General features: G+C 42.5%; 1 protein-coding gene across 2 annotated transcripts in view; it reads right to left on the bottom strand.

Annotated features, from left to right (window-relative positions):
• ADCY8 (adenylate cyclase 8) overlaps positions 1-21,104 on the bottom strand; it is a 150,904-nt gene that overhangs the window by 84,394 nt on the left and 45,406 nt on the right. For both annotated transcript variants that reach the window (XM_032467722.1, XM_032467721.1), the window contains exons 4-6: positions 19,551-19,678; positions 8,378-8,536; positions 5,393-5,663 (exon numbers count right to left, since the gene is read on the bottom strand). In XM_032467722.1, coding sequence (XP_032323613.1) covers positions 5,393-5,663; positions 8,378-8,536; positions 19,551-19,678 — 558 coding nt within the window. The remainder of the gene's footprint in view (positions 1-5,392; positions 5,664-8,377; positions 8,537-19,550; positions 19,679-21,104) is intronic.

Here is a 21,104-nt window from a genome sequence, read left to right as displayed (position 1 = left end):
GGTGCCATTTTTTAAAACAGTATTTGCTCACTTGGTGTCTCTATGTCACATTTTGGTAATTCTCACAATATTCCAAACATTTTCATTATACTTATATTATTTTGCTGTTATGCCGATCAGTGATCTTCTGTTACTATTAGGACTCACTGAAGGCTCAGATGATGGTTAGCAATTTTTGGCAATCAAGTGTTTTTAAATTAAGGTATGTACTTTTAAAAGACATACTACTATTGCATACTTAATAGACTACAGTGGAGTGTAAGCATAACTTTTATATGCACTGGGAAACCAAAAAATTTGGTTTATTGTGATATTTGCTTTATTGTTGTGGTCCAGAATTGAACCCACAATATCTCTGAGATAGTGTCTACAGAAATTCCACTTATGTTTTCAACCTTCATGGTGCACATGTGAACTTCATGATAACAATAATAACCAAAGTCAGTCTACATGGAGATACAACTAATATATACCATGAAAGTACCAATTGTGTACTTTTCCCCGGGTGACTCTTTTAAAAGGTCTGGAGGAGTAATAGAAAGATGCCTAGGTTCTGATGCTATGATAAACATGAAAGGGTTGGATGGACAATGGTGATGATTTCTCAATATATGAGGGGCATAACCCAGGCTCTGAAAGGGGTTTCCTTCTAAAAGAGTGGCTCCACCTCTCTTGGCATATCACCTGTCATAAAAATCAAGTTAAAATGATTCACATCAGCATACAATATATTTTATAGTGACATAAAAGCTTCACCCTTTGGTAGCCATTTGTAAATCATCAGTAAAGATGCCGGTTTTCTGATGCGTCCATTCTTGCCCCCTACGAATCATTCTCCACAGGCAGCTACAGTGGTCTCTTAAAAATCTAAATCAGATCACGTCACTGGCCAGCTTACAATCTTTCTATCACCTCCCTTAGAATAAAAGCCAAAGTCAACCAGGTTTGCAGGACTGACTTCCGTCTCCTTTAACTTAATCTTGTATTCTTTTCTTCCCTACTTACTATGCTCCAGTCATTTGGGCATTTTTGCTCTTCTTTCAATACACCAAACCTTTTCCCACCTCAGGGCCTTTGCACTAGCTGTTTCCTCTGTCTACAGTGCTCTTTTCCTGGTTATTATAACTCAAGGTCTTTTCAGCACTCAAGTCAAACTTTAAGAGGTCTCTTGATGATCTTAACTGCAGTAATTCTATCTGCTCCCCAGTCATATATCCACCTATATTTCCTTCTCAGCACTTAGGCATTTTGGTTAATTGTCTGTATTCTCTACTCCCTTAAAATGTAAGCTCATGGAGGACAGGGACCAAGTCTGTCTTCTCATTACTGGATCCCCAGCATCTAGACTATTAAAGACTTCTAAATAATTGAATGAACAAGAGCTCCAGCCTACAAATAGATTTGAGTTATAACATGCAACCAGAAAGGAAAAATGTGATCTGTAATATAAGGCCCTTTTCTTAAGTTTTCATTTTCATCTCAAATTTTGTTTTTATTTTGAGGGATTCGATGACCATGTTGATGACTCATTTAACAATTTAGCCTTGAAATTTCTGGACATCCTCCCCCAGCTCAAAATGTTCATTTTTGGTGTACTTCAACTACCTCTTTCTACTTTTGTCAACTTACATTTCAGTCATCCATTTGTGATCATAAACTTCTTGCTTTATAGTTTTTTTTACTTTCATTCCATTCAGAGGCTCAGAACATAGGAAGCCTCACGGGTAACTTGAGCCAGGGATCAAGGAGCCAGGACACAAAATCAGTGGGCGGAGCACCTGCCCATGTCAGGAGTAGGGATGCAAAGCATAAGTGCTCAGGGTATCCAAGAACAACCTGGATACCAGAGCCCAAACTGGGTTAAACCCAAAATTTTAACCCCGGACACAGATATAAGGGCAGGAAAGATGCATGACAGCAAAAGCAAGAGTTACCTTCAGGCGTAAACAGGGACTGGAAGACTCACATGGGAGCCAAAAATAATGCTAAGCGACTTCTCCTGCTCCTCCAAACCACTGACAGGTTCGTGAAATGGGTAGTGGAGAGGGGACTGGACGGAGCTGGAGATTTTCTTGGAAATCCAGAACTCTCCTGTATCGACTGGGACAATTTGGCTTCTGACGTCAGCACTGCGTCACACCTGCCTCTTGACAATGATGTTTTCCAATCCAATTCCAGGTGACAGTTTTTGGTCTTCATCTTGCTGGGCCTCTTGGCTACAACTGGCATGGTTGATTACCCTGTCCTTCTCAGAATGTTCTGCTCTGTAGGCTTCCATGACACCACATCCCCCAATCCTCTTCTGATCACTTTGACTGCTCCCTCTCTGCCTCTGTCATGGGATCCTGACTCTCTTTCACTTCCATCGGTCTTCCTGAGTTCTGTCCTGTGCCTTCTCATTGTTTTACTTTACATGTTCCTTATAATGATCTCTTTCACTCTCATGGCCCCAGCACTCAAATTCTGGTGCCTGCGACTCACATCCCTTGCACAATTCTTTTATGCCTGAGCTTCATAAATGTGGGTTCAATAGCCTTTTGGATATTTCTCCCTGGATCCAAGCTTAACATGTCCTCAACTAAGTTCTTGGAGTTTCTCACCCACTCTCCTTTCACTCCAGTATTGCTTATTTCAGTGGGCAGTCCTACCATCCACCCAATCACCAAAGCAAAAAACCTAGTGGTCAAACTTGACTGGGTCCTCTCCTTTACCACCCATACCTATCATTTAATTCATTCATTCATTCAGCAAACTGTAGGCAAGCCTTGTTATTTATTAAGCATTGTGGACTGAACAGTGGTGGGGAAAGCAGATATAATTTCTGGCTTCATGAAGTATATAAACTAATGGCTGAATTTCTCTAAAGAGTTTCTTTCCTCTATCCCTTCTGCTCTTTTATTACTAGCAGTAGTTGGCGTGTAATATATGCTCAATTAATCTTTATTGAATGAATGAATACATGACCATGTAATTATCTGAACATCTGCTGTCTATACAGGTCAGATTATGGCATGGCATGCCCATGTCATTAAAAATATCTCAGAGCACACTTCACGAATCAGTAGAAGCCAAAACATCTGGCCAATTTAGCTAGAAACCCCCCCAGTGAAGCATTAATATGTTTTATCTGTGTTATGCAAACACTCAGCTGGTCTGACCTTTCTGCAGTACTGACTGGGTGTTTTGGCAGAGCACCGGCTCAGCCAGACCGGTCTCGATCTCTTCCAGGCACAAATTATGTCTCTGAATTGCACACATGGCTCACTGACTTCCAGAGCTAAGCATAAGTGCAAACTCTGCGTGCTTGTGACCATTTAATTGACTTGATCATTTCCAAAATGTTATTAGTGCCACTTGGTTATTTAAGAATATCAGCATACATTCATTGGCTCTAAAGTCTGAAGATATCAAAATGAATTGAGATTATTCATGTTAAAGATGTCACAGATGGGTTGAATACAGGCAAAACTCAGGCATTGTAAGAAATATACAGTATGGTTAAACACCAAGAATAATAATCTTTGACTAATAATGACATCATTTATAATAACTGTTTGATGACATCAATAAATATCTTTAGGAAACCACCAGAGAAATATTTCAAGTATTCCTACATAATTTTACTAGATCAATCAATCATGAGATAAAACCAAGCATCTCTACCTCTCTTCTGGGTCCTCAATTCTTAGTAGCAAGGATAGGTACACTGAGATCAGAACAATTGAGAATTATCCCCATTTCCACAATCAGCTCAAATGGACAGAGTTTTTCAAAAAGAAAGACCAAAAAGAAAAAGAAGGCCAAAAAAACCAAGAGAGACAACTGTATGCAGAGTTACTGAGGTGTTCAGAGTGAGGCATGCATCTTCTTTAAATAACCAGCATTCAGGCTCAAGCTAACAACAGGCAGAAGAAATCGAGGGCACCTTCCACTGGGCACGCGCCTACTCCAGGAAGTGTGTAACACTGTGCTTCTCTGTAATAGCAAATCGTACCATGCACGTCAATTCAGGGATGGAAGGAGGTAGGCATCGAAATCAGTGATGACTCGTGTGGGCGTGATAATTTTGGGGGAAAGCAAACACTCACAAAAGAACAGAGAAGGCCTAAGGGTAGACTCCCGTGAGGCATGCGGGCTGGGTTCACCCTGCGCCTCTGCCCAGTGGAGCCTGGCCCATGCATTCATCCATTGCTCCCTCGCACAGAGCTGGAAGGGAGACCGAGCTTAACCTGGCCTCAGGGTGCCCCATCCGTCCTTCAAATGCAGAAGAAAGAGGCAGGACTTTCAGTACTTTAACCTTTTCCACTTTAAACGTCTTTAAGCAGACAGATTTTTTTTTACAAGTTAATATAATATAAACGATAAGCTAATGAGAAATGTTCAGGTCCATGGATTAAAACAGTTAACTCATATATGTCTTCACAAAGCTCCAGATACTCTCAGTTGGGTCTGGTTACTTCATAGTACCCTCAGCTTTTCTTTGGCTCAGAAGAATCTGTTTACAAGTCTTTTTTTTTTTTTTTTTTTGGTTTGTTTCTTTAAAAAAGTACAGTGAAGCCATACAAATTACATGAGTTCAACTATATGTGCTTGGCCTAAATGACTAAAGGGAAAACCCATGTCAGAGCAGGTGATATTGCCCGTGCCTAGAACAAGCATTCTGGGGAAGGGAGCACTTCTGAATCCACTGTGGTTCTCCCTTCATCAGCCTCAGTTCTCTGGTGCCTCTTGTCATCAGAGCATCTCACTGGGTTTAGCATGATTCTGGTATTTGAAGATATAATTAAAAACAATTTGATTATTAATAATTTACACCTTATGTACTGACTTCGCTGCCCTATTCCTCATAGAAGATGCAAATCCAAACTATGTAAGAATAGCATTATGTGAGTGGCTTTGAAATTGCTTGCTCCGCCTGAACGCCTTCACCCTGACCTCCCTGGGTGCAGCTTTTACATCTCCAAATCAACCGTGTCCTCCTGGTTTTAAACTTCAGAGGGCAAATCAGTACTCTCAGCTGGCCAATTACCTGAAAAATGGCATTCTTGTGGCCTTGAACTTCCGCTTTTGCTGCTAGTTTAATAACATGAGGTTTATCTTTTCCAACATGAGTAATTATTTTTGGTAAAATTATAACTCAGCTACGCAATTTTTAGCTAGGTCAAAAAAAGGAAAGGAGAGAGGGCATCGGGAGCCCTCTGATAGTTTTGGACTTTTCCTTAAACTGCATACCCAGTAATTCTGTCCTGAGGAGATACGTTTGATCATTTGCAATTACAGTGCTCAAGAGAAAAGGTTAAAGACGAGATGGCTTTTTCTGAGGCATCTCTGGGTTGGAGGTTCACTGGCACATGCATTCGTGGCTAACCAGAAGAAGGAAGCCAGGACTTACGTTCTGTTTCCCCACTATGTTATCGAAGGGCAGTTCAGGGCTCCAGGATCCTTCTGTGAACGTTGCCCCACTGTTTCTCCTGTCTGAGGAGCTCACAGACTCCTTGACAATGTCTTCGGGCAAAGACAGTAGACTGTCCTCAGGCTGCTTAATTAAATAGGTCTCTATGTTATGCTTCCTCAGGAATTCATTCCTCTCTTTTCCGTAGCCCTCTTCCACATTATAGTCCCCGTTGAGGCAGTCCAGGGTGGCTTTAGAAATGTGAATCCTCCTGTGTGGACAAAGCAAAGGTTGTTACACACTTGACGTGGCTTGCAAAGGCCATTGCCGTTTTTGGTCCTGTGCACACCCAACATCAGGGCTGCAGGTGGGTGCTGTGAGGACATGCCCTCAAGGGCAGTATCTGTTCCCCTGAAAAAGCAGAGATCATAAAAGAAAATAGAAGTGTAAGCATAAACCAACGAACAGGGAGGGTGTCTATCACCAACGTCACCCCAGGCGACGCTGCAGCCTCTGGTGAATTGCAGCTCCATTAAGCCACACTTAAGCACTTCCTTCGGCTTTTCTTAGGACTATCAGCCTGATCCCAGCAACTTTTAAGAATCAGTGATTTTTCAGTCGTGTTGATTATTTTGGAAAAGTAAGCTCCATAAATGTTTCTGAACCTTAGCGGTAATTATTGTCCAGATTTCCATGCAACAGTAGTTCTCAGTGTCTTGGAAGTTTTCCTATCATTTCAGCTTTCACATATTTGTATTTTGTTTCTTCAACTTGTCTATAATCATCTTTAGAACAAATGGAGGTCTTTTTAGTCTGCAGGGCTACAAGGAGGGTCCTTTAGGGAGACCACTGTAAGATGCAATTTCTCCTGTAACGCACGTATGGGAAGCAGATGAGAGCAAAGCTGTGGACACGTGCAGGCTGGCAGCCGGCTGGCTCACTCACAAGGTTAAGAGATTCACATTACCCGCCATCAGAGCTCAAGACTCAAGTTCCCTTTTTAGCAAAACAACAGATGACATCAAGGGCCTTAAAATCAGATTTGAATCTTGGGGACTTCCCATGGTGAATCCTTCCAGGCAAGAGTTTTTCTATTTTCATAACTATGTAACTCAGCCAGACTACTTATTGCTCTGTATTATTGTCTGGGTAGACTAACCTGGTGGTCAGGCATGGACTTTTCGGATTGAAACCCTAGCTCTACTACCGCTTGCTAGCTGAGAGAGCCTGGGCAAGTTATCTAACCTTTCTATGGGTTTGTTTTCTCACCCACAAAAATGGATTTGTGTGAAGTAGTCAGAACAGTGCCTGGTACACTGTATATGCTATAAAAGCAAATGCTTAAATTATTAAGAATTTTTTCAAAAATGCCAATGCCTTATTTCTGTTGTTTATTTCATGCCTTCTCAAGGCTCTTAGGATAAATTCTAGGTTCTGAACAAGGTCTCTAAGTTCTCCACCCTCTGCACCCTGCTACTTCAAGGCTCATTTTTTGATACCCCTCCCTTATAGTACCCTATGCTCTCTCCAGCTAGTCAAGTAATTGGCATTTCTTCAACTGCAAGGTGCCCACCAAACTCAGAAAAAGCCATTGTCCCTGCCTACAATGCTCACCCCATGCTGCCCACATGGCAATTTCCTACCCACTGATTCAGCTCCCAGTCATTTCCCTAGGCTGACTTTACTGCTGTCTTAAATGAATGAATGAATAAAGTAGATACTTAAGACTTTGTTTGGCTTCTGTGATTCTAGAAATAGTGTATCCAAGGAAACATTAATTTTTTTTTTTTAACATTATCTCTACTTCCCCTGGTCACACTTCTTACCCATCCTGATAAGTTCTTGCTTACACAGAGAAGAATTCACTGTAAAGGACATATAAAGAAACAGAAACAGTGCATTTCTGATCATTTAAGGCACATTCTGCACATTTTCCAAATAAATGTCCTTGGAGATGGTCACTGATTTCAAAGGTGAGGTAAGATACAGACATGTTTCGTTTTATTGTTTGCCCCTTTATTGCCGTTCACAGATGTTTTTCTTTTTAACAAATTAAAGGTTTGTGGCGACCCTGAGTTGAGCAAGTCTAGCAGCGCCATTTCTCCAGCAGCATATGCTCACTTCATGTCTCTGTCACGTTTCGTTAGTTCTCGAAACATTTCAAAACTTTTTCATTATAATTATATTTGTTATGGTGATCTGTGGTCGCTGATTTTTGATGTTACTGTTGCAAAAAGATTACAACTTACTGAAGGCACAGATGATGGTTAGCATTTTTTAGCAATAAAGTGTTTTTTAATTAAGGTCTGTATATATATTTTAGACAGGATGCTATTACACTCTTAACAGACTAGGGTATAGTGTAACATAACTTTTATATACACCAGGAAACCATAAAATTTGTGTGATATTTGCTTCATTGTAGTGGTCTGAAACCAAGTCTGCAAAATCTCCCAGATATGCCTGTATTAAAAATAAAAGCATGTGAAAGACGTTCCGAGTTCTCTTGAGAAATGTGCTAATTACAAAATATTCCCATGATAAATTTAGTTAATATGCAGGAGCTCAGTGTTGACCTGGGAGAATAAAAAAGCCATTTGACCTTCCATGAAATAGATGTCCCAGGCCCCTTTCTCAGATCAAGCTCAAAGCTAGATGCTTGAAAGCATGAACTGGTATGGGGTCTGGACAACAATATTTTTAAAGTGCTCCTCTGCTGGGTGCAATGTGACGTCAAGTCTGAAAAGGCATGCTTTCAGAGCTGGGTCCTGAACACCCGAGTGCTGTCTTACCATCCTCATTGCCTGTGATCAATGTCATGAGACTTTTGGGGCCAACATTTGAATGATATTTTAATGTTCTGTCTCCTCCAAAAATAATTGCTTCTTGGATCTACACCTTTGGATTCTGCACACAGGAAACCCACTGTCACAAAGTGAGCAAATGACACAGGTTAGGCAAGAAGAGGGCTTTGCTTCGGCTTACCCGGGGATTCCTCCAGATTCAAGTTTGTTCGCAATGTCCACATCCCAAGACCAGACATCAAACTGCCACTTCCGCAGGCCCAACACGCCACACAGTACGGAGCCCGAGTGGATTCCGATCCGCATGTCAACGTCGTGCTTCGTCCTTGACCGCACGTACCTGTCGACACAGGTGAATGGAGCAACTCGTGTAAAAGTATTATTTATTTCATCATTGTCTTTTACAATCTGTATCCCATGTATGTTTTATAGTGTATGCTTTAAAGTGCATGACTATAATGATAGAGTAAATAATTTCCAAGTTATTATAATCATTTTTGATAAAGAGAGGGGATGAAAATATTCAGAAACCCCTGGCCTATAAGATAACATGGAAAATTCTTAGCCTGACACATAAAATCCTCATGATCTGTCCTGTGCTTCCACTATTAGTCTCATTTGTCATGCACACGCTGGACTCCAGCCATCCAAACTCCAAGCCACTGCCTAGCCCTGGGTCCAGGGTGCTCCCTCAGTCTGGAAGGTCCATTCCCTCATACTAAGGACTATGTGGTTGCTTATCCCACATAAAGGAACTGTAGGGAAATGAAAGGATTTGCCTGTGGCCACATAGCTGGTAAGCAGGATAAACTGGGGCTTCTGTGTTTTTAGACCTCATCCTCTTTGCAACATAGGTACTGTATGTGGTGTGTGACTCTGGGCAGATAGCTTAATCTGACCCAGAGTTTCAGTGGCTGTAAAACAAAGCTCTAGCTGGTTGCTTCACTTACAGAGCCTTTGTGATCCCCAAAGGAGACAATGGATGTTAAAGCGCTTTGCCAGCTAATTGTGAGGGACTATTGAACAGCACACCGTACTAAAGCCATTAGGTAATTAACATTATGCAGGGAATGCACTGGAACATCTTAATGAAAAGACATTTAGATTTTTGATTTTCTCCTACAAAACAAAAATCATAATAAGAAGACAAAAATTTTTATTGCATTTTTGTCTCTTTCTTTTTTGTTGTGTCTAGAATTTGTCTTAAATAAAAGAATGAAATTATGTAAAAGTAATGAATAATTTACAGACAGCGATCCTCTTTGGAAAGGCTACCCGGTGGTTGCACAGGACTGTAGTGAACACACACTATGGGCTTCAAGATCAGCTCTTGAGGGGCAGGGGAACTTTGAGCATTCTTGAAGCTAAAGGAGAAGACTTCTGCTCTGAGTTACAAGTCCTGCTCAGGTTTTCCAAAGTAGTGCCCTACCGATGCTCTGCTATGCCTCACAGCCACAAATAAAGAGAAAAACGACCTCTGTACATCATTTGTCTCATAAACATCAGCACCTTCTCCTTCTGTTCCACACACTCTGAGTTTCTGGAGGGCAGGGCTACTATCTTTCATTTCCACACGTCTGGCACTTAGCACGGTGCTGGTCACACGGCGCTGGGCACATGGCCCTCACAAGTGTTTACTGAATTAACAGACAAAGCTCAAAGACTTTCCTGCTCTGTAGCCCCTTGCTGTCCCACGATGCCTCTCAGAGTCCCAGGGGAACCACAGAGGTGCCTTTGGCTCTGCTAGCTGGGGAGTAAAGAGACCTTTCACATCACCCCCCTTCAGTTAAAGCAGCTTTGCTCTCATCTGTTTTCAGGGAGGGCTTCTAAGACTTCTTTTAAACAAAGAATCCACTTAAGTATTACTATTATTTTTTGTAGCTCAAGATCAAGCTGGGATCCAATAATGCAACAGTTAACCAACGAAAGAGTGAAGATGTTATTTCTTCTAATTAAACTAGTAAAGAGGAGGGCTTGTTATATGGTAAGAGATGAAGAACCTTAGGAATTCCCTTTTAATTGAAATGCTTCAAACGGTTCTTATTGTTAGTCAATTACTCAATCCATAGGAGGTGCGGGAGGAACGACAGGAAGCATAAGCTAGTGGCTGTCATGAATCTGTAGATGAGACTTTCTCCACTGGTAAATAAATGGATGAATGAGACAGACATGAGCAGAGGAGCCGATTGCTACTGTGGGATGAAGAGCACCCAGCTCCTCAGCTGTAGGCGCAGAGACTGGAGTTCTGGAGCCAAGGGAGTAAATTTCTCCCTGTAAAACGGGGACGCCACGGGCTCCTCAAAGCAAGTCACTCTCAGCACCACCAAGGGGCATGAAGTCTGCATTAAAGCAGGCCTGGATGTGACGCTGAGTTTTTACCTTAACTAGCTGTGGGCCTCATGCTAGTCACCCTGCTCTCCGAGCCCCAGTTTTCTTAGGTGCAATGAGAAAGAGAACTAGTCTTCTGCAGAGTTGTTAGGATGGTTTATAAAATCATGTATACAAAGCTGGTGCGATGTGAACACTCAAAAATAGTAGCTTCTACTAATTTTCATTAGTAATGATACCTTATAATTATACAATAATCATATAGGTTGAATCAGACCAAAAAATTATGGATTGATCACACTATCCTTTCATGCTAAGATTATGCCTGCAGTTGCTCTATTTACATCAAAATAACTTCAACCAACCCATTTAATACATCAAGTGGCAATTCTCAGGCAGGCATTGGTTCAGAACGGATGAATGAATTTATGATGTAGTAATAGCTGAGTGATTGGGTTTCAGCTACCTGGATGAAACAGTACCCTTGAACATTCCAGAAAAAAGGACGAACAAGGGAGTTAGTTATGGAGGTCAACTACGCAGGGTTTTCTGTGCAAGGGTCAGGTCTTTACAATAACCCCATGTGTCATTACCAGCATCATTTTACAAATGAGGACACTGAGTTTCAAGAAATTCCTTTCTTCACATCACACATATGTAGGTGGGATAGCTGGAGTTTCATCCCAGGCGTGTGAACCTAAACTCACTGGTCCATTTCCACCCTGCATGGCTTAGCTGGAAAAAGGAGCCATGCTCAGGGGTACATGATCTGGCTCTGCCCAATAGATGGATGGCACAGTGTCTGCCTGTTAATTCCAAAGGTCAGCAGACTTATAACAAGCTCCCTTCTGTAGACTCCAGAGTTCACTGGGGGTACCTCAGGGGTCACTCGCTGTACAGGGGGTTTGACGCATGATGGCCATGGAGCCTGACTTTGCCTTCAACCATGATCCATTCTATAGCCTTTCCTGGACTTCAGAGTCAGAGTGCCTTACAAGTCAGGGGGCCCAACTGCTTCTTAAAAAGTTGGAAAGCCACCATGTCTTATCCTAGCATGGAAGTTGCAGTTTCACAAAGTGTTTCATTCTGATGCCCACCACAATTCTGATGGATAGATACCGATAAGCATGATAAATTTCCATTTTACAGATGAAGGAACTGAGGCTCCAAGAGAATTAGGATATATCTGTTACCTCTTCTACCTTTTATCTTCATGATCTCATTTCATTCTCACAACCACCCTATGCTACAGTTACAATCCATTTATCTCATTCGTTCACGCACTCAACAAACATCTCTTGAAGACGTCTGCAGATTAAGCAGTGAACCAAATAGACAAATTAGAGAATCAGTTCCTGTTACTTCCTGAGCTCACATTAGGATGACGTATCCCTATTTCATAGCTAAGGAGGCTGGAGCGGAGAGAGGAGTCACTTGCTCAAGGTCAGGAAGTAATACGTCCAGATCAGACCTCACAATGCAGGCTGCCAGCTGAGAGCTCTTCGGGCACCTTGCGGCTGCTTGCAGTCCCTTCGGCATTACCTTCCTGATCTAGGGGTGGAATGGTAATGGGAGGACCTAGTACAGCATTCCTGTTCAAAAACAGCATGGCCCTAGTCAGAGAAAAGCAAGAGAAACAATCCAGCCATCCATCTTCCACACAGAGCTCTATGTCCTCTCTCTCTCTGCAAAAATAGATTTTTAAAAAACTGAGATTGACTTATAGTTTGCCTATATATATGATTGGTCAATACTGATTTCTAATAAAGTAATACTTGATTTTAAAAACTGAGGTTGCCCTAAATGATGTGTATATATGTGGGTGTGTGTGGGGTGTGTGTGGGGTGTGTGTGTGTGTACTATACAACGCGCATTTCTTTAAACTCACAAGCATTTTCTTATGCCAGTGAACATTAATGTAAACCGTGGTGCTTCATGGTTACTCATTTCCCTTTTTGTAATATGCCAAAATTTATCTCCCCATTTCCCTGTCTTTGGACATTTAGGGAGTCAGACGAACATGCCTCGGGGTCTTTGCCTTGCTGCTGTGTGTCACTGGCCGGAAGTAATTTATCTTACCAGAGTTTCCGGTTCCTCCTCGGACAGTTGGCGGAAGTAACAGCAGTTTGCCCACAAGGCTGTTGTTATTAGGTGAGGTGAGTCAGGAAGGTTATTCAGTATAGTGTCTGGCACATGGTAAGCATTCAGTTCATATTAGCTTTATCAGTTATAATTACCAAATATATTCGATCTTCATCATGATAAACAATTTTGCAAAAAGAATCCTTGTTCATGTATTAAAGATGACTCTAATTACTGCATTTTAAAGAGGAGGGCAGCCTTATGGATGCTGTAGTCAATGACATTTCAGAGCAAGGTGAGAAAGGAGGTTTGGGGAGGAAAAAAAGAGACAGAAACCAAGAGAGGGATAGAGAGAGAGAGAGAGATGGAGAGAGATGGAGAGAGACAGAGAGGGAGAAATGGAAGCAAAGGAGGGAGGGAAGGAAAAAAGAGCAAAAAAGAACCACAAGACAGAGAAAGAAGGAGGAAAAGATGCTGGAGGTTTGGGTACTCTTGCCTAAAGTGAGGGAAACAAAACAACCCCTGATTTTCATTCCTTGTCCTGCCATGTTGCTTGGCAGCACAACCCTGCCACAAGGATTAAGACCTTTGCTCCAATTAACCGTTGGGGACCAGCCAGATCCTGCTTGACATTCGGGTATCATTCTATGCCTTTTTAGCAACTGCCCTGAAAAGACCAGGCTCTGTAATTTTCATTAAGATTCATCAGGAAAGCCTTTGTAGATCATTAACAAAGATACTGCATATAACAGATCCCACCGTTAACTCTAGTGTCGTCTCAGCTATCAAGCCTCCCCAGAACAGACCCAGGGCGTGTGAAGAGGAGCCACCTGGAGCCACTTTTCAGTCCTCTTAATGGAACTGTTATCTAAGCCTATTTTAATTAACTTAATTTTATGGACAGACATGCATGAGGTGGTATTAAATGCTTCATTAGAAATAAAGTTACATTCAATCACCTTTTTTCGGCCATTCATCTAGCTAACACCAAGCTTCTAAAATCCAGTGTTTTTTCATGGAATGAATTTATTAAGGGGCTTGATTAAGGCTTATTATCTTGTTATTGTCTGGTGTTTACTGACTTTTCTCCCCTCTCAGTGTCAGTTCTGCTAATTTATTAGGGATGTATGTGAGATCTCCAAGGCTATACCTTGATCCTTTGGGTATCGATGGCAGATTTCAGGCACCCAAAGCAATTGCAGGAATCTGGAGCTGGGAGATGGGATACCACAATGGTTAAGACCAATGGCTTTGGGGTCAAATGTTTCTGGATTGGCACCCTTGTTCTGCCACCCACTAGTTGTGTGATTTTGCACAATTACACAAACTCCGTAAGCTCCAGTTTCCTCATCAGGTGAAGTAGAAGCCTAATTCCAGAGCTTCAGTGAGTCAGGATGTACCCGTGTAGCTGTACTGGGTGTTTATGGCTAGCATCCATCCTGGTTGACTTTCCTGCGTATTCTGAGTCAGGGCTATGGCCATACTAGTTGTTCAATATTATGCTCTCCACCTCTATCTAACTCCTAGGATTGTTGTAAGGATTTAATGAGCTAATGCATGTAAAACACTTGGTCCATGGCATATAGTAGGTGTTCATTAAGCCCCAGCTATTTTTATTATGATTATTTTACTAGACTAGAAGCCCTAAGAAATGAATAGATTTCTGTAACTTAACAGTCAAAATTTCCAGTGTCCAAACTCAGCCCTAATTACAAGATTCTATTAAGCGTTTCTGTGGTGGTAAGACACATGTCACCTACTTAAATTTTCAATACTCTTAATTTTGGATCTTATGATTCCCACTTCACAGACGAGGCCATGCAAGCTCTGAGAAGTTAAGTCACGTTTGTCCACAGCCGCACACCTAGTAACGGGAGAAGCAAGAACTAGATTATGCCTGCTGACTGCAGGTCAAGGGCCAGCTCCATTCACTCAGCATGTCCCCATATGTCAACTCGTGGTGCAACAGTCATTCTTTCTGGGAACAACTGTACATCCAGCAACAAACTCTGTCTTTAGCAAAGTGGAATCCTGTCCAAAATTCTTCAAGTATTGTCAGTTGATGAGTGAAGTTCACTATAATGCTAAATATCTGATTTAATTTAAACTTCGATGTCACACGTCGTCCCTTGGAAGACCCTCAAGGTCTCAGCTTTAGAGTATTAGAACCCATCCTTATTTCACTGCTATTGCTCTATTTCAGATCCTTACTTCTCTTGCCTGGACTGTTACAAAAATATCTCCCAGCGAGTTTCCTTCCCCCCTGGCCTCTGCTTTCTCTCATCCAGAGTCAACTGGAGAGAAAGTTATCCATCTCCATGGTTACCTTCCTCGTGCCCAGATCGGAACATGATACATCCCTAATTCAAGTGTCAGTGACTTCCCATTGCCTGAGAGATAAAGGCCCTGTATGTCTTACAAGGTCACCAACTATCCGTGACTAACCCCATCAACTGAACTTAGAATTGTAGTGATCGCCAAAGCCTGCTTCCAATCCATAACACACACACATACACACAGACACACATAGACACATATAGACATACTCAAACAACCATACGTATACACACACATAACCAGACATATATGTGCACACACATATTCACGCATATACACCCGCACATCTGCACACAAGCACATACACAAACACACATACACACCATAAGCACACACATGCACACTGCATATACACACAGCACACATGTGCACAACACAATACATGTATATAAGCATATACACACATGTGCACACACATGTGGCTTTTATTCTTAATAGCTAGAATAGCATATTCTTCATGCCTTTGTTTTTAGGAAAAAAATCTTTGGATCTGGGTCAAAAGGACCTCTGTGGAGATACCTCAGTAAAGGCAACAGATGGGGAAGAGGTTTCCCCCACGCTTGTCCTTCTGACTCTCTTGACTCTAGTTCCCTTGTGAAACCTGCAGGTGCTCTAACCAGTGGCAGCTACTCCCAGCCTTCCCTGATTCCAGCACCCTCTCCCTACTCGTCTGTGACTGGAGGAGAATCTCCACCACACATTTGCAGCGCTCGGTGAATAAGGGATCAGTGTCATTTTGAGTGTGGGTCTGCCATTTGTGCAAGAATTATAAATCTCACCTGAACAGAGAGACTACTGATGCGGCTGGGACCCAGAGGGATCCAGGTACTGTCTCACCATCAGAGCACCAGCCTCTCCCTGCCTGTCTGGACTCTGGGAACTGGCGTTGCGATTCTAACTACTTGAGGAAATGCCAGACAAGGGGATGGGAGATACTCTGACAAGGTGGAGGCAATACCTCAATGGGGATCCATCTCTGATGACAAATGTACAGGGTGGCCATCAAGTCTGGGGACAGTGGTCAATATGATTTATTGACATTATATTACAACATATGCAATATCACATTATGCATGATTTCAGACTTGATGGCTTCTTTGGAGTTTCCCAGTTGGAATAAATGCCTTTGGGGCTGAATAAAGAATTGCATCTTGTGTAAGTGGTAGTTAGTTAAGATGTTTGACTTTTTGGTAAAACTACGTAACTGAGATTCTCTTCTATACACACTGAGGTGCGAATATTATCTGCTGGTCACCCCCCAGAATGCAATACTTGACAGGAAGAATGGAAACTCCAGAAGTCTGAGTTAATTGCAACCAAGGCTTGCCTAATTCCAGAGCTCTTGCTTATTTCTCTGCACCATGCTTTGTTGGTAACTGGAAGAATTAATGCTGGGCCTCAAGTCACCTACAGTATAATCAAGAAGTTGTTGGCATATTAATAGACTCTGACTAATGCAGTTAAAAAATATCCTACTGAATTGTCTAATTTTAAAGAAGTAAAAGCAGCACTTAATAAACTAACAAAAGAAAGCCCATGAACCACCGCAACCCATCCAAATCTCACTTCTCAGTGTTCCACTCCAAATCCTCAGAAGGGAGGCCTTAAGTTGGATAAAGTGGTCAGAAGGGATAAGGTTCTCTCCAGAAGGATAAATGATAATGTTCTAAGAATCTTAAGGCATTTTGATAATCAGTGTTCACTTCTGCAATGCAATCTCCGTAGCGTATTTTCTGCTTAAGCTTAAGATAGAAACTCCTATGGAAAATATGTGGATGAATGGGTAAAGAAGAAATTATTTCTCTTTCTCTCTCCACACACACACACACACACACACACACACACACACACACACACACAGGAATATTATTCAGCTTTAAAAAAAAGGAAATTGTGCCATTTGTAAGAACATGGATAAATGTGGAAGGCATTATGCTAAGTGAAATAAGCCAGACAGAGAAAGACAAATACTCTATGGTATCACTTATATGTGAAACCTAATAAAAAGTTGCACTGATAGAAATAGAGAGTAGAGAGGTGGTTGTCAGAGGCTGGGGGCTTGGAGGCTGGTGGGGAAATGAGGAGATGTTGGCCAAAGGGTACAAACTTTCATTTTAAGATGAATAGGTTCTGAGATTCTAATGTATAGCATGGTGACTATAGTTAATAATATTTATTGTATATTTGAAATTTGCTGAGAGTAGATGTTAAACATTCTCACCAAAAACAGATAACTGTGAGCTGATGGAAGTGTTCATTAACTTGATTGCAGTAATCATTAAAAAATGTATACATAAAAAAGAAAAAAAGAAAAAATGCATACATATACAAATTATCACATTGTACACTTTAAATATACACAATTTTATTTGCCAATTATATATCAATAAAAATTGAAAGGAAGGAAGGAAGAAACAAAAGAAGAAAGAGTCTGCGGAAAGTTTTGCTACTTAAACTTGGTTTTCATGTGGTTGATAAATCACAGATTTTCAGAACTGACAGATATTGGTCTAGTCCAATCTCCTCATTTCATATACAAACAAATTGAAGTGGTCTCTCTAAGGGGCACCCAGAGGCAAGAGAAGGACTCCCTGGTGACCTGTTCATCACTGTATTTCCAGGGCTTAGCACAATGTCTGACACATGGTAGAACTCAACACGTTACTTGTTGACTGACATTCTGATTGACAGAGTAGAGTTCACAAACCCAATAAGCTGTAGAGCTGGTACAAGATATTGGGCCTTCTGGGCGTTGATCCGTCCCATTGCCTCCCCTGAAACCAGTCAACATGTTATCACAGTTCATACTAGTTTTCAGGGCAAGACCCTCAAGTGTCCAGAGTAACAGCTGAGAAGCACCTGCAGCCTTTTCTGTCTTTCAAAGGCTGACCAAAGGAGAACTCTGGATGGGAACTGGTGGGCTCCTCTCTCCACAGTCCCTACTAGAGGAAACTTCTGCATCTCTGTCACAGAGGGAGCAATGGCAGAGTGGACATCTCCAGTCTCTCTCTCTCCTCCTGCCTACTTGGTCTTGGGGTTAGAGATGGTTGGACTTTCATCATACACCCAAACACCTCACTGCCTTGACTGGGCCCTGGTCATGGGTTGGTTCCAGAGGTGGGACACTGAGGGCCTGCCAGGGTGGCATCTCTGCCCACTAGGAGTCTGATTTCAGGCTGATTGTTGAAATGATGGATGTCACATCAATGGAACAGGATCATATTTAAGGAAAGGGCTCCTGTGCCCTCTTCTTAATTACAAGACTACACAGCCCTTCCCAATGTCAACAGACCTCTGCTTGAAACCTGAATAAAGTCAAGGATCTGTCAGGAAATAGAAGATTCAGGCTGTTCTAGTGTTGGCCATGGTCAGGTTCTACACAGAGAGCCTCCAATTCATTAAATTCCTCCTGCCTATTCCGGGAGTGGTCTTGGGAACCAGCAGGCAAGCTGAGCTTACAGTGGAGGGGGTGTGTGATAGTTGGGGGTGCAAGAGTTGTTGACCCTGCTGACCTTTAATCCAGACTGACACACCCAAAAATCACACCCACATCTGGTAGACCGTGCAACCAAGGTGTGAGTTCATAGTGAGAGTCTTCTGGCCTGTTTCTAACAATACTCTTCATTCCTTATAAAATGAAGACATAAGCCATGCAGATTTCTGCCCATGTATCCTCTGGATACTGCCTTTGCTGTGGTTGTGGGAGGATGTGATACTTGGAGGATCTGCAAACATTCTGGAACCTCGAGAAGAGCTTTGACAATGCTGAGCTTCTGTCCCAAAGCCCTAAACAGTCTAGTTCCAAAGTTCCTTGACCTCAGTAACTCATCCTCCTTTGATTAAGTGTCTATTTGTCAGCTATAGTGATCAAAGTCAAAAGCACTTGTCACACACCCATGAAGACACCCCTGGTTGCCCTTCAGTTATTCCTCTTGGCCTTAGGATAAAATGCAACCCTTTAACGTGGCTGAGAAGGCCCTGCAGGCTCTGGCTGCTCCTTGGCTGCAGGCCACCTGTCACCACCTTTCCCACCCCAGGCTTCACCAGCTATCATTGCACCACATCCTGAATTCTGCAGATGGCCACCCTCTCTTCCAAGTTCTCCATCCTACCTCCAGGATCTGCTGTCTTACTTTTCAGGTAACAGCTTAGACAGCTGAACTCTGGAAAACCTTCCCTATCACCCCAGACTACACTAACTGTTGCTTCTCAATTGCCCCCAAGCATGCTGGCTGAGTCATCTCGGAGCACACTGGACCATGTTGGGATGGTCTGTGCACTTCTCTCTCCCACTGTACTGTAATCTCCCTGAAGGCAAGCACTTCGTTCATCATGTTCCTTGCTGTATCCCCCACAGGATGTTGGTAATATGAACTTTCTGCACAAATAATGGAAAGGGGGGTATAACTACAACATAATGGACACAGCATGTTCACTGATTCCTATGGGAGAACTAAAGTCTCCCATATTTCAGTCTTCATGAGATAGGTCAAAGAGCTTCATCTTCCAATATATACATGACTGACCGCAAAGGATAGATGGAGTGGTTGGTCTTCCCCGTCATGCACATCGAAGACCCAGGTATTAGGGAGGAGGTGCCAAATTACCTGATAGTTTTGATCATGCTGAGGCCCATTTCAACGCAGCAGTGGGCGTGGTCCTGGCGGGGCTCGGGAAGTCCCGAAACGCAGTAGTAGCAGTCCCCCAGGATTTTAATGCGAAGGCAGTGATGCTCCTGAAAGCGAGAAGATGGGAGAGGAAAGGAGTCAGCAGACAAGTAAGTGTTTCTGAAAGGCTTGGGGAAGAGAGGGGCCAGGCCACGTGGTCTGCGCCTTGGGATCAGGAGCTCCTACCTTTGAAACGTGCTGTTCTTATCTTCCCAGGAAATTAGGGGCTGTTTGAAGGGCTCAGTGGTAGAATAGAGTCATGGGAAAACACTAGATTTTGAGCTTGACAGACATGGGGCCATATCCAGCTCTGCCATGTAGTAGCTTTCTGATCTTAACACCCATCACGTGGATGGGCCTGGCAAAGAGCCGGCGTTTGACATGGGTGTTCAGTGTTCCCCTATGATTCCTGCTCCCGCTGATGTATTTCTTCTCAGGGCACGTCCCTGAACGAACAGTTTTTTTTTTTTTTTTTTTTTTTATCAGCTGTTAGCGCAACAATAAGCAATTAAAAATATAAATCACTTAGGAGTGCCTACTGTTTCTACTCTATCGAGTCCTTTCCCAACTAGGGTATTGACACTTTAAGAAAAGGGGGTGACTATATCTTATACATTCTTTTATTCATTTATTAATTCATTGAAACAAAAGCATCAGTTGGAAATCTATCATAAAGCAATCACTGTCCCCAACACAAAGATGATTAATAACAACCCCTATTATGCGCCATATATTAGACTGAATTAACTCTCACAAGAACCTTCTGAGGTAGGTGCAATTTTTATCCTCACTTCATAGGTGAGAAGTAGGGCACCATGGTTGGTTTGGTGGCTTTACAATCTTGAAGATGTGATTTTTATAAAGTTTCAAAGAGCAACACACACCTAGGAAACGGTGCCTACTTTTGTATTGGACAGGAATAGGCTGGGTTTTGTAGGCTGTAGAGAAAGAGAACTTGGGACAGTATAGCATAGGGGCTAAGAGCACTGGCTGAGTCCCACTGCATAGGATTAAATCCCAGACCCCCACATCCCATCTTCACTGTGTGTCTTTAGGTAAATTACTTAACCTCTGAGCCTCAATCGCCTCATCTGTAAAATGGGGAGAAGAATAGGAACTCACTGTGTGATTATGAGACTTCAGTAAGATGGTGCCTGTGAAGGCTTAGTACAAGGGCCAGCAGATGGGGCACTAAAGTAACGTTGCCTGTCTCTGTGATGCCATCTTGAACTCCTATCTTAGTTCTTTCACACCCATCTGGGACCACGGGCAGATGACTTTCCCTTTAGGTTTCCTTGGGCAGATGATTGGGACTGAATGACCTCTGAGGTACCTTCTAGATCTGAAGCCACAGGAGCCTTTGGATCTATGGCTTTGTGAGTGAGGGGCTCTCCTTGGGAGACCAGAGTCCCAGAACAGGAGGAGGAGAGTTGCAGGGATAAAGGGTCCTACTGAGATGCCAGCAGCACGGTGGATGGCTTTGCACTGCCAAGC

This window comes from Camelus ferus, chromosome 25 (genome assembly GCF_009834535.1).
Source record: "Camelus ferus isolate YT-003-E chromosome 25, BCGSAC_Cfer_1.0, whole genome shotgun sequence".
Taxonomy (NCBI): domain Eukaryota; kingdom Metazoa; phylum Chordata; class Mammalia; order Artiodactyla; family Camelidae; genus Camelus; species Camelus ferus.
The sequence above is the reverse complement of the archived record's forward strand: the minus strand, read 5'-3'. Positions and strand labels throughout refer to the sequence as shown.